The sequence below is a fragment of the Labeo rohita genome, chromosome 11 (genome assembly GCF_022985175.1).
Source record: "Labeo rohita strain BAU-BD-2019 chromosome 11, IGBB_LRoh.1.0, whole genome shotgun sequence".
Classification (NCBI taxonomy): Eukaryota; Metazoa; Chordata; class Actinopteri; order Cypriniformes; family Cyprinidae; genus Labeo; species Labeo rohita.
Genome location: NC_066879.1, coordinates 2,414,131 through 2,428,295, shown reverse-complemented (window position 1 = coordinate 2,428,295; position 14,165 = coordinate 2,414,131). Strand labels below are relative to the sequence as shown.

Below are 14,165 nucleotides of genomic sequence, written 5' to 3'. Positions count from 1 at the left end.
AAATATTAGAGTGGAAGCTTAAATGAGTCTAAATAGATTAGAAATAGTACATAGAAGGGAAGCTTGATTGAGTCTCAAGGGATTCTGGGAGTTTAGATTTGAATTTTGTCATTTGGAGTTTGAAGAGTGTTGCTCATGTGAACATTCCGTCAATGTAAGTCTATGGGATTTTTGGTGGTTTTGAAAGTCTGGTTTATGAAAACCGTAAGGCGGATCAGTCTGAAAAGATACAGCACACCGAGTCAGACCAGTCTGAAGGCCGAGTTTGGTGGTTGTAGCTTGAAAGCTCTAGGAGGAGACAGATACCGAAATTTGGCTCAGAAGAAGAAGAATAATAATATTCTTAAATAGTAGATCAGTGCTTTCTCAAGCCAACTTAATTTTCACCCATACAATGTATTTTTGGCTGTTGCTGGTTTTGTGGTCCAGGGTCATATATACATAATTTTTCCACATACCTCACTGGATGATGTTGCATATATGCGTGGATGGTGAAAATATAATTTTTTTATTATTTCTTGTGAACTAAAACAACTGGTCACAGTAAATTTGATTAAAATGAATGAACATGACGATGTCAAACACAAAAACTAACTTTTGTATACTCAGGAATTCGTTAGACATAGAAATTGATTGTTCCTTCCCCCGCTTTTTACACTATAAAAAGCCTGTTTACTTGTGAAACAGTCTTTATGAAACAGAATGGCATTAGAATATGATATATGAGCTAGGAAAACCAAGTGACTGAATACAAAATACGTCACGTTGGGAATGGGGGGGGCAGTACGTTCTGATGAGCGCGTCCATAGTTGTCAGCAAAACATTTATATACATTGTTTGTCATTTATAGACATTTACACATTGTATCAAGAATGGAAGTACAACTTATGAGAGGAAACAACTGAACTTGACATCATTTACAACATCTACACTTTCAGATGCTCATGTCTGCTCATAACTGGATATTGAACGCCGTCATCCTTCATGTCCTCGAACGCGCTGTATTGCGCAAGTGAATACTGTTAACTCTGATTTCTCATCCTGCTTCTTCTACAGGTGATGAGGCCATTGAAAAGCACAGAGTTCAAGAGTTTATGGGAAAGAGTTTAAAAAACACATTTGTGGTGAAATTTCAGTGATTTTCTCCTTCTTGACTCCTTCAGGCCTTGAAGGTTCTGAAGAGATAGATCCATGGGTTTTTAGAGGAAGAGAAAGGATTTTAAATATTGCCACAAGATTTTCAGCGTAAAGGGAAGTGAAAAAATAAGTAAAGAATCCCAGGGTATTAATCCTAAGATTCACTTAGTAAAGTAATTGAAAAACATGTCTTTTACGGAGGTTAATTTTCACTATTATGTTAATATGAGGTTTAATTTCTTCATCAGCCACACGGTCAGTGACGTAAAAAGTCCGGAAGTCCGGAAAATGTTCTCAGTTCTACTGAAACTGCTTCTGGGAAATTGAGTTTTTCCTCAAAATTTTCTGCCAACATAAAGGGGAAATAAAAAGAGTTGTGACTGGTATTCTCGTTTGCTATGTCCGGTGCTGCTTTGAGTCAGTCAGTCAGCTGTTCCATTGAATCACTCACTGAGGATGGGAATGCTGGCATGATCCAAACAAGCTAACAGTTCTTCATTACAGCATTCTACAGAGAAATAAAAAAAAAAAAGCATCCAATGAAAACACACAAACTCATATTAAAATGCATTTACTACATGATACAACACACTGCCACAGTGCAACGCTCAAGTCATTTTAATGGCTATAGACAGAGCAAATAATGCCCTCTAGTGGATAAGTTTGGTCAATTCATTTACTGAAGAATTTTATAGCAATTGCACAAGCAAATACATAGTTACATGATAAGACTTTACTGGAATGCTGACTATTCTGCAAATACTGCACTGATTGAATGCATTTTTTAATGCAAGAGTTCAGCACCTAACAAGCAGGAAAAAGAGCACTGCACTAAAGCTCTTATTCAAGTACACTGACATCATAGGTTAGAAGATTTTTCAGTAAAATGCTTGTTTTGTGGCTTGAACAAAGTCTATACTTCATAATATGAAACATCATAAAATAGATCACACTTTCACTTCCCATTTGCGCCACTTTTTAAAACCTCAATCTTTAAACTCATCACTGCCACTTTATTCATTCTTAAAGGGAACTTTTGCCTGATTACATGGTGATTGCATTTACTGTTTGGACTGCCACCTTGAGCAAGTCAAAAGTTTACATACACCTTGCAGAATCTGCTAAATGTTAATTATTTTACCTAAATAAGAGAAAATGCATGTTATTTTTTTATTTAGTACTGACCTAAATAAGATATTTCACATAAGAGATATTTACATACAGTCCACAAGAGAAAGTATTAGTTGAATTTATAAAAATTACCCCGTTGAAAAGTTTACATACGCTTGATTCTTAATACTGTGTTGTTGCCTGAATGATCCACAGCTGTGTTTTTTTTTGTTTAGTGATAGTTGTTCATGACTCCCTTGTTTGTCCTGAACAGTTTTCCAAAAGAAAGAACCCACCAATGACTACATGATTGAGATCCATCTTTTCACACTGAGGACAACTGACGGACTCATATGCAACTATTACAGGTTCAAACACTCACTAAAAATAATGCAGTTGTAGCTTTGAATAAATCCTGAATAAATGAATGTCGGATGATGACGACTGTGACATGATGACAGACCTGGATCAGAGCTGCTGCTGGCTCTACAGGAGGACACAATTGGATTTCTTTTTTGCTTTCTTCTTTTCCACTGGTGTTTTCCTGTTAATTTGTCTGACCAAGTCATAGAAGATCTGCAATGTGCAAAAAGATATTCTTAAAGTACTCAATATAAACATGAAACTACTGGAATATGTTCTGAATGGGAGATGTTAACTGAATAAATGCTACACGCTCACATCAAGGACGTTGATCTTCGATTTGGCGGAGGACTCTAGAAAGGCACAGTTGTTCCACTGTCGGGCCAGATTTTGCCCCTGTTCTTTCCCAACCACCCTCTCGTCCTCCAGATCACATTTATTACCCACCAGGATCATTGGCACCTACAGTCAGAGAGGAGAAAAAGAAATAACTACAAAGGTTTTTACATTTTCAGTGCAAAGATGAAAGATGCCAAAAGTTATTTCCAGTTTTACTGTAGTCAAGTTTATAAGCTGTAAACAAGTTATTTTCTGCTTTATCACACACACTGTTTATATTAGACAAGTAACCAATAAACTGAACAATGACAGTACGCAGCAGTCTGCAGGTGAGTGTTTTAAAGCCACCTAGAAAGATGCAGTTTTCCCCATTTCCTTGTGTGGCCTTAAAACAGTGGAAATTACACAGAGCGCCCCTCTCACTACACTCCTCTTCAAGCACCAGAAGCCTGCCATGTTTGGACTGGCCAGATGGAAAAGGTTTAAAATCTAAACAAACCCTGAAGAGGTGGTGGTCGGGGCAGATACTTCAGCACAAGCCTCTGTAGAGAAACAGACCTAGGAATGCCATGCTTAGAATTCTGTGATGATTTGATCAACCTCACAGTGTCTCAAACTGTATGACTATGGCCAACACTGTTGTCAGTCCTGCATTTGACACCCTAATACAGTTGCATTCACATACAGGTCAGTTATTAACAGGATTGACTAACGCTTTCTGTAACCAAATTTTCAGGACTTACAACCAAGCCCTGCTGTGTGAATGTAACCTTTCTTCTGTATCAATAAGGGGTCCAAAAGAGACAAACACTGCACAGACGTCCTTTGACTTTTACATCCCACACCAGACAGTCAGTGAGGTTATGGAAAAAGAAAATGCAGTAAAATGACTCCAGAGCAAATCAGAACTGGTTCCTTATTTTTAGAAGAAAAACTACTAAAAAAAATTAAAGATTTGTTCTGCTTTTTGTTTAACAGCAAAATTAAAAGCATAAATTCAGAAACCGTCAACGCGAAGAGAAAAACCATAAAATACTATGACATTCACACATCTGTACGACTGAATCTACAGCACCCAGAAAAATTGTTTTAGCAGAGCTATAAGCAGTGTCAACTGAATATGACAAAATTGGAGCCACAAAACTACAAAAAACAAAAACAAAAAAAAAAACAAAAACCTTGCCAGTTGCATCTAATAACAAACATTTAGTTATTTATAGGGATGTAACAATATCAAAATGTCATGATACGATAATGTCGCAATATAAAGACCACAATACAATACTTATATTTTTTTAAAAAAAAAAAAAAAGAAAATTGTGTACATTTTAAAGTTAAATTCTACTATCTAATTCACTTTGAAAGATAAAAATGTAGAGCTCCAACCCATGTACCTAAAGAAAATTAAGTGAGAAAAAAAAGTTACTGAGTTGACTTGTACCTGAACATTAAAGGGGTCTTAACCCTCTTTTTATTTGTGGTATACTGTCTTAGTCTGAATTACATTCACACTGGTGTTTTAGGAAGCCAATAGCCATTAAAACAACTGCACTGTAAAATAAATGAAAGTGAATATTTCACAGGCATATTATTTTTGCTTTACAGCAGGGAACTTATAACACTTCTTTTCTAATTTCTACACTTCAAAGAGAAATTTTAAATTTGGAACACAGTCACGTCGCCCATTTAAACCACTAGCTGTCAGCAATTCATACTGCACTTTTAAGCTTTTATTTTGACAGAAAACTCCAGCTTCAGTGAAAACAGGCTTATAAAAGCACATCTCACTACAAAGCTAGTGAAATGCTGTAATCATCTTCTGCGAAAATAAAGCATAACTGGTGGCCATTGCATTCCCAAACATGCACCAAACTCACAGTACATGCAATAAACGAGTTCACTGCATTCACTGTGATTGAAGCCGTTCTGAGGCGCGGAAACCATCAGATCACAAGCTGATTGCCTGAATGAAGTGCACGCTTCGTTTTGAAATGCACAGCGAAAACAGGCTTGATGAAGGGATTAAGCCATATTGTGCTTTCGGTTTCAGTTTGTTTGACAGATACTGTGCCAAAGCATAATGGCCCAAAACACAACTTCAAAGAAAATTTGTTAAAATATTTTAAAAAACTACACTTTTTGCCCAGAAGACCCATCTCGTTTCATATAGTCATGTGACCATGATAATATCGAGACAGTTTTGCTATATCTGTATTACAATATGGATAATATCCCTAGTTATTTATGATTAATTATGGGTGCTTCCTCAAAAGTAATTATACAATCATTAGTGAACTAACTATAATTCTTATGGAAGATCAGAAACCAGAACCCAGAGTTCACTCATACTCTCAGCTGGCTTCAAACCCATACTACTGGTGTACTGCCATAAGTGGCCCATTCATGCCTTCCAGCCTCAATAGATTTGATCCTTTGCTAGAGATCAGGACATGTAGCATGGTCCAAACCGCAGAAGCAGCATGATGAGAGAGACAGAAAGAGACGCACGCGGTGTAAGGCCAATCAAAACACATTCCAGAGATGTTAACTGCTCATGTCTGTGATCCCCTGGGCCACTGCTTCATACTACACACACACACACCCACACAAAAACACAGTGTTCTTCCACACATGTCCAAATAAGGACATTCCATGACTGACACAGAACAGAGGCAAGCCAGAAGACTTGGGCTGAGGATGGGCTGCTGCAGAGAGGGTGTGGAGACCCATTTGATTAGTACTCTTGCTTTGCTTTGGGTTGGGAGACATATAGGATATTCACAATATTGCTGGTGATATAAAGTCGAGCATTATGTGATATTGCTATGATGTTAACTTGCCATTAAATTTCCAAATTACATTTCATTAGACTAAATTGTCTCATGTAATATTCTTGATTCAAATAACCAGCAGGCTATTATACAAAATAGTATGCAGGGAGAAAACCCTTTAATTTCCTTTTAATTTTTTTTTCTTCTACTGACAAAAACAAAGTGAGAGAGATAATGGTATTTTGAGAAAAAAAAAATGGTTAAAGTAAGTCTCTAAAGTGCTTCTCTGTGCATGCATCCATTCATCATCCACTCAACAGGAATTTCTCTCACTTACATCTTCTGTGTCCTTTACTCGCAGAATCTGCTCTCTTAAGTCCTGCAGGTCATTAAATGTGGACTGTGCTGTGATTGAGTACACAAGAGCAAAGCCCTGGCCGTTCTTCATGTACAGGTCCCTCATAGCTGTGAACTGCTCCTGAAAGAGCGGAAAACAAACAAAATGAGAAATAAAATTGAGATTTTCAAGTTACATTTTACAAGTGTTACTTTCAGAATTTTTTTGAACTATGCATATGGGTGCATATAAACCTCACTTAGCAATACTACAGCCATTTGAAAATAGTAGTAGTAGTAGTAGTAGTAGTAGTAGTAGTAGTAAATAAAAATAAAAATAATTTATTTTTATTGCCATCTCAGCACCTAAGGTTATCTTCAAGGTAAAAACTGAGCTGGAATAATGCAAGAATAAATACAGCTGAAATGCAGTTAAATGCCTAAATGCAGTTGATGATGCAAAATAAATCAACTAAATCAAAGTTACAAAAATAACAGCATAAAGGTATATTTTTCCTCACATGAAACTTGTGAAACTCCACAGGAAACACTAAAGCGACCTTGAGCACCGGAAAGGCGTTTTATAAATAAAACTTTTGGTTTGGACAAGTAGTGATTTGGCTCAATTTAAACACAGATCTCATATCTCGTACAGATCTGTGAAATCTTGATTTGTCTGCTAATGTGGTTACCATACGTTGCCAGCTGTTGCTGGGTGAGGCGTGAAAACAGGGAGGCCAAATGGACTTACTGTTCCTGCTGTGTCCAGGATCTCCAACATGCACTGCTGGCCGTCAACTTCCACTTGCTGCATGAGGAGGAGGAGGGAAGAAATGTAACAGAAATAAGCTTACATTGTCCACTGGAGTTTTAAACAAATAAACAAAAGACAGTAGAAGCTATTAAGCAGAGAATTGCTACCTTTCTATAGGAGTCTTCTATTGTGGGGTCATATTTCTCCACAAAAATTCCCTGGACAAACTGGACCGTCTGCAAGAGGCAGAGATATTAAATTGGAGCCAGAGAATGGCTGACAAACAAACCCACACACAACTGCCATATATTCTCAAAGCAGTAAAGAAACTTTGTCCCACTGTTTAAAATGTTTTTCAAGTGTTGACAAAAAAATAAAATAAAAATGCTTGGAACTAGAATAAAACTGAAAATTGGTTTAAAAGTAGAGGCTCTGTTATTTCAAAAAACACTTCCTATCATCAATGTTGAATCCAGCTGAGAACATTTTTATGAAAACCAAGATACACTGCTATTCAAACGTCTCGTAAGAAAGATAAAAACATAATAATAATAATAATAATAATTATTATAATAATACTTTTATTCAGCAAGGACACATTAAATTGCTCAAGTGACAGAAAAGCCTATCATAATTTTACAAACAATTTCTATTTCAAATAAATGCTGATCTTTTGAACGTGCTACTCAAACAATTGAATGCAATGACCCTTCTGAATTTAAACAATAGATCCCCATGGAGCTATTCACTATCACATGGAGCGTGATCATTCGCAGCACGGAAAAACAAAAATTTTCACACTGTGTGTCGATTTTTTTTCTCCATCACTCAAAACTGACCGTCCAATTACATTTAAGCTTAGATCACGTTATAGAAACAAAATCAATTTTAGATAATCTGAAGTTATTACAAGCATTTGATGATGCTTTGAAGTGGGATTAAAGCAAAAACATTAAAATCACAATGTTGAAGTATATCTTGATGTTAATTTTACCTTAATATATTTTAAGATGTATTCTTGTGAGCATTGTACCACCAGTAAACTACTTTATTTTGTTCAGTTTTCTAATTTTATATATATATATATATATATATATATATATATATATATATATATATATATATATATATATATATATATATATATAAATAAATGAATGTTAATATTTTTGGCCATATCACCCTGCCGTAGTTCAGGCATGGAATAAATATGTGAATAGGCCTTTGCAGCTATAAAACCAAATGACAGTCAGAGAAAACTAAAGCCATGGTCTGCTGATCATCCACTGATCATTACTGTGGATCACATCATTGTTTGGCCGAGCACTGGAGCCTAGCTGCTCTTAGGCTTGGTGAAGATGACATGGTATATTGAACTTACCAGGGCTGACTTGCCCACACCGCCAGAGCCCAGCACCACAAGCTTGTATTCACGCATGGCAGGGGTTCTTCACCAGTCTCCTCAGTGCTCTAAAAACAAGATAAGAGAATGAGTAGGTCCCTACATATCGATACGTGTTAGTTTGTGTGTGCAGAGTAGAGAGCGTCCTGGATCGTAGCCCAGGTGGGGGATATTGCAAGCATGACCTCTTAAACAAAAAGCAGCTGTGGGTTCTGGATGGAAGTGTGCGGTCTAGAGCCAGGAGTGAGGCCTGCTGAGCCTCTGGGCCTACATGGATTTAACCCATATCAGTAGGCCCACACTGAACTGGACGCTGATCTGTTTTATGATAGAAAAGCCCAAGCCTGCTAGATAACAGAGAACGTGATGGAACGTGCATTTACGTTACTGTGTGGGAAAAGTTAACCGAGATAATAGTTAACCACCATCAGCTTTTAAAGCAAATAAACCAGAGTTGTGGTTTGAAAAGCAACATGTACAAAAAAAGCCACGTACATTGATCAGCAAAAAACATTTACTCCACTCATCCTTGAACGAACACATTCTTCAAATACACAACTTCTTCAAAGCACTTCTCCAATTGCTCCTACAAGCACATGGGATCTGTTCATAATGAATTATACATACAGGACAATCCCTTTTGTGTAAAAAGGTGTCACAGGAAAACCATTCTGCTGGCTTTCATTTAGTAAACACACATGCAGCCAAACACCAGTCTTCTGAAGTTACGCCTCTCTGGTGAGGGGCTGAATCCAAACACTGGCCAAGCTGTGCGCACTCAAGGAACACTAATTTCATCCAGTGTTATTCGGAGAGGTTCATGGGTGCTGTTGCTCGAATGCTTTGGTCCATTTCTGATTTTGCGGGATTGGTCGGCATGCAGAGAGGAGAATTTTCTTCCTTTAATGGTAACGGCAGCGTAGAAAAGGCGATGAGATGCCAAGCTGAGGCCACCGAGAGGGAAAATGACCAGAGGTAATGTAGAACTAAAACTCAGATGTGATTAGGAGCATTTCAGAAGCAAACAACTTCCAGCCATGAGTCGCTCATGACGTCTGGAAAAAAACACTTGCACGCAAACAAATGGAGAGACATAGTGTATGACCACTCCTCTTGGCTCACAAAGACAGCTGCAACTCCAAATAATTCAAATTATGTTCTGAAACAAGCAAATTCATGCATGTCAGTCGTCAAGAGACAGTGAAACACTTTCATTCTCCTTCTCTGTTTGTTTCCCTAGAACACAAACAGACACAACAACAACAAAAACATTTACCTTACCCAAACAAGCATTACCAAATTCACTCAAAAAAGTATTCTTTCCATGTAAGGATGAAATGGATGGCCTGTTTTCTCCACACAGCTAAAACTCCCTGATCTTCATCAAAGGCAGACTGAACAATCTGTGGACCATAACAGCTGCTCTGATGAAAGTCTTTTGAAGTCACAGGCTAATATTTCGACTAAGACTGCATATAAGCGCAAAGGTCCAGAGAGAGAGGCTGAGGCCCATGGAGGGTGGGTGTGCTGGATGAAACTCGCAATACTTTGGCCAGCTGAAACATATGACAGAAAAATTGTTTGTCTAACCCACATATTAAACTAGTCCTGACTTTAGGTGTCTAACATAAGTACAAGAAGTCAAGTGATTTCATATTTTAAAAGCTAACAAACACGATCAAGACACTCAGTGTTTTCAGTCTCTGCCGCCTCAATATACGAGTACAGGAACACAAATAATCTCTGGAACTGCTCTGAGAGTCATGAGCATTTTATGGTTTCTTTTGAGAAAAGAAACCATAAAATGTCTTCATATCATATACAAACAGAAACTTGAAGGTCTTCACAGCAACCCATTAAAAATTCAGTTTATCTTGAAGAAACAGTGAAAGAACTATACTACTTTATGTAATGACAGTAGTACTACTACTAATAAAATCATTATTAAAAGGAATATTTACCAGAATTTACACCGGAAAAAAGAAAAAAGTAAATACCAGAAAAAAAAAAAAAAAAATTAAATTTTATAAATTATAAAAAACGCATTTCATAGAGCCTTAAAAAAATCATTTTTGTTAAACTTCTAATAAATCGTTGTTAAATTACGTAAGTTTCAGATTATAATTATCAGACATGCTGTTTGATGTAATTTTTTACATTTTACATTTTGACAAGCTGCGTATAAAAACATTCATAATCGCAGCTAGGGCTGTCAACGATTAATCGCGATTAATCGCATTCAAAAAAGTTTACGTTTGCCTAATATATGTGTGTGTACTGTGTGTAATTATTATGTATATATAAATACACACAATGCGTATGTATATACATACACACACACATACATATATATATATATATATATATATATATATATATATATATATATGAGAAATATGTTATTAATATACAAAATGATTTTATTTATAATGTAATATAAATTATATAAAAATTATAATAAATACATATGCTTGTAAATATTTCTTAAATATATACATGGATGTGTTTGTATTTATATACACATAATAATTATACACAGTACACACACATATATTACGCAAACTCAAACTTTTATTTTGTACGCAATTAATCGCGATTATACGTTGACAGCCCTAATCGCAGCCCAGTTTCATAATCGAGCTAAACCAGACAATTTAATAGCAATTTTACAGAAAGACATGCAAACTAGACAAACAATGACCACTTGTTTAGAACAGAATCTCTGCCAACACATGCTGAGTGCAAACATTGTGTTATCAGGTGATAAATGAAAAGAAAAAGCACAAAGTTTGAACAGAAAAAAACGTGTCACAGCCACCTGACTGATGCCACTTAACCACAATTTCACAACTGAATGTTGCCGTTCACAACCTGTTTAGTCACAGTTAAGGAAGACAGACAGACAAAATGCGTTAGTTAACCTCATAGTGGGTTTCAGTTTATTACATTCTAATTGGATTTCTAGTTTGTTGCTCATAACAGTCACAGCATTTCACCAAATTCATACCATCCAAACGGTTTCAAACCCTACATCAACTATCCAGCTTACAAGAGTTTTCATCCTACTGATAATTTAAAACCAACTGAATTCAACTGAATAATCTGCTGATGACTAAGAGCACAGCTTTATGTGACACCACAAAGAAACTAAATCTAGAGTCAGGATTGAAAAAGTCAAACTCATTGGGGAATTTGACAATGACTTTTCTTACTCGCCACAGAAATATTAAAAACAAACTACCAAAACCAAAACTTCAACTAAAGGAATGATAGTGAGCATTGTGCAAGGTGCTTATGAAAGAGACAGTTCTCATTAGTTTTCACTGAAAACTAACGTCAGAAACCACCCCAGTTCAAATTCTCATCCGTTTAAACATCCAGCTCATCAGCACCACACTAAGACCACATCCTTTGTTTTTTGAAGGGAAGATGAAACCTGATTATAAAAGTCACAAATCTCATTTAGAGACATTCACAGAACTACTGCCACCTCTGGACAGCGCTGCTTCAAGATTAACCTACGTAGGCCCTGTTGAAACACAATGAGTCAGTATGTGAAACCGTTAAACTTGCAATTCTCCATCCTCTTCTTCTCATAACTTAAAAGGTAAAATCATATCTGAAAATGTGGTTGGACTTCCGTTTTTCAACGAAGAGGTGAGAAATATGCTGAACTACTAGATGAAAGATTACAGCAGTGACTTGCCTGTATTATTCTTATAAATGAACAACATAATGCAGACAAAAATAATGAAATAAGCACTATCCTAGTCTTAAGGCAAGTGAATGAATCAGGTAGAAGTCAAAAGAGCTCATGATCAGACAACAGATGAAGGATCTAAACAGATCAATAACTGGTTTATACCAATGTTCATACATTTTTTTTGTTGTTGCTGTTTTTGAATTTATCAATTTATCAACACAGCGCCTGCTGAGTCTTAAAAGAATATCACCTACAAATGCACACAATTGTGTGTTCAACACAAAACAGTGTTCACAGGTAATCCAAATTATTTAATTAATTAATCATTAATATCACATCATTCACGGGACAGCAACCGCATGCAGCAATTAAAGTCCACTCACGGAAAATAATATTATATTAACAAGTACAGTTTACATTTCTAGCGCTACTTTTTATTTATGCAATCATGATATAACTGATATATCTGTGTTAAGACACACCAAATGTGTTTTGCTGCTGATTGCAGACGTGGTGCTCAATGTAAAAACAGAAAACATAAAAAAAAAAAAAAGAAAACAAGTAGATGGCACAGAAATATGATAGAGTGCAAGTGTTAGAGAGGGTCGAGTTCTTTTTTTTTTTTATAATAATCAGACACCTACACTAAAAATAACTGTACTGCTGAACTAAAAATAATGCAACCTCTACAATAGCAGAACAACGTGAAAGAGCAAATGTTCACAGCGTGAAAAAATTAACTAATCCAAAAAGCAAGAATAACAATTAAATGTTAGAAAATGTTTGGGAAAGACAAGTAAAAAAAATAAATAAATAAAGAATCCCAGACAGGGTCTGACAAATAACACACAACTTCTGAAACCTAACAACAGAGAAGACTGGTTTCATAAATAATGTAATCAGGTTAAAACCACTTATAAGAACATCTGGCCCACTTAACATAAGAAACCTGACCCATATGATCTTAGGTACATCCATTTCAACAGGTGTAACTAACATGAAGTTAAAGTATGAAAAAGAACAATAACAATTCACTTCGTAGAAAAGAAAAAGGAAGTCTCCCGCAGACTTTTCACAGCAAAACCAGCAAAGAGAACTGAAAACTGCTTTGCTAAACATTGTGTCAGAAAAAAAAACCAAATACAAATTTACGTACAATCAGCAAAACCGTTCTAGATCCGTTCTAGTCATTTAGGGATACTAAACTTAACTCTACGATAGAAGCAAGTTATTAAACAATGTAGGAATTTAAAAAAATTCAACTTGAATTTGGATCTCACAACTAAGGCATTAAGAACATCAGTGTGTAACGTTAATACAATAGGATTAACACTTACTGAACCTGTAAGAGAGGGCTGTTCTGATTGTTAACGTGGACATCCTAAAACACAGATGTTTACAGAGTGTGTTAAAACGACAGTAATCGTTTATTTTGGTCAGTTTCTGACGTGGTGAAATTCAGTCCGTGAGATTTGTGCTAATATGCTAAAACTGCTGGAGCCACATAAAACTACTCAATATCACTTTATATTTATTTAAAGAATGAAATATTATTGGCAGAGTTACCGACTACAAGTTAATTAAAACGGCCCACGTCACACAACGCATCTAGTTTATTCTCTCCTCGTGAATTTTTGAAGTGAATTAACGGTCCTTATCAATAGTGTCTGTTAGCGCGATCGTTTAGCCGCCTACCTTCACACACCCGCCGGAAGAAAGCCGACAAACTTTAGCGTGTTCAGCTGCAGTCAACCTCAATCCCTTTTCTCCTCAGCAGACTGGGTCATTCCACGAAACAGCACCTGCGGCTGATACGAAACGAGCTTTAGGATAGGAAAAACACGGCCGTGCTGCCCTCAACGCGACCTCACCAGCCGCTCACGTAACGCGCCTGTCACTCACCTAGTCAGCGCTCCAGCGCGAGCTAGCGCCGCGATTTTAGCGCAGAGTCTCATGACAGCTTCCGGTGTCGGGTTGAATTATGGGCCGCCACCCGACAAAACAAAGGTCGCGATGAGACGATCAAACACTATTCTTATTTTTAAGTTGGCTTGAGAAAGCCAATTTACTGATATGCTATTTTCTTCTGAGACTAAATCTGTCGACACTAACTCGCTCTAGAGCTTTAACTCTACAAACTCCAAACTCAGCCCAGATCTTCAGACTGATCTGGCCGGGTGTGCTATATCTTTTCTAACTGATCGGACTTACGATCTTCCTAAAAATGACGATTAAAATTGGGAAAAATTC

General features: G+C 36.5%; 1 protein-coding gene across 4 annotated transcripts; it reads right to left on the bottom strand.

The window, feature by feature from the left end:
* Positions 1-619: 619 nt before the first annotated feature.
* rap1ab (RAP1A, member of RAS oncogene family b) lies at positions 620-13,882 on the bottom strand. 4 transcript variants are annotated; one of them, XM_051122828.1, is made up of 9 exons: positions 13,818-13,882; positions 13,611-13,723; positions 8,192-8,280; positions 6,978-7,046; positions 6,808-6,864; positions 6,058-6,198; positions 2,929-3,072; positions 2,711-2,823; positions 620-1,645 (listed from the first exon to the last, which is right to left on the bottom strand). In XM_051122828.1, exons 3-8 carry the CDS (start codon positions 8,246-8,248, stop codon positions 2,734-2,736), a joined length of 558 nt encoding a protein of 185 aa, XP_050978785.1. In that variant the 5' UTR covers positions 8,249-8,280; positions 13,611-13,723; positions 13,818-13,882; the 3' UTR covers positions 620-1,645; positions 2,711-2,733. The 4 variants fall into 4 exon arrangements, with proteins under 4 accessions (XP_050978785.1, XP_050978786.1, XP_050978784.1 ...); XM_051122829.1 differs by lacking the exon at positions 13,818-13,882 and adding an exon at positions 13,253-13,296 and having other exon boundaries at positions 13,611-13,811; XM_051122827.1 differs by lacking the exon at positions 13,818-13,882 and having other exon boundaries at positions 13,611-13,811.
* Positions 13,883-14,165: the final 283 nt, after the last annotated feature.

Coding starts and splice junctions, on each gene's coding strand:
- rap1ab (XM_051122828.1), bottom strand. CDS start 8,248: ATGCGTGAATACAAGCTTGTGGTGCTGGGCTCTGGCGGTGTGGGCAAG. Junction 6,865..6,977: donor TAGAAGACTCCTATAGAAAG/GTAGCAATTCTC, acceptor CTCCTCATGCAG/CAAGTGGAAGTTGACGGCCA. Junction 2,824..2,928: donor CGAAGATCAACGTCCTTGAT/GTGAGCGTGTAG, acceptor TGCACATTGCAG/ATCTTCTATGACTTGGTCAG.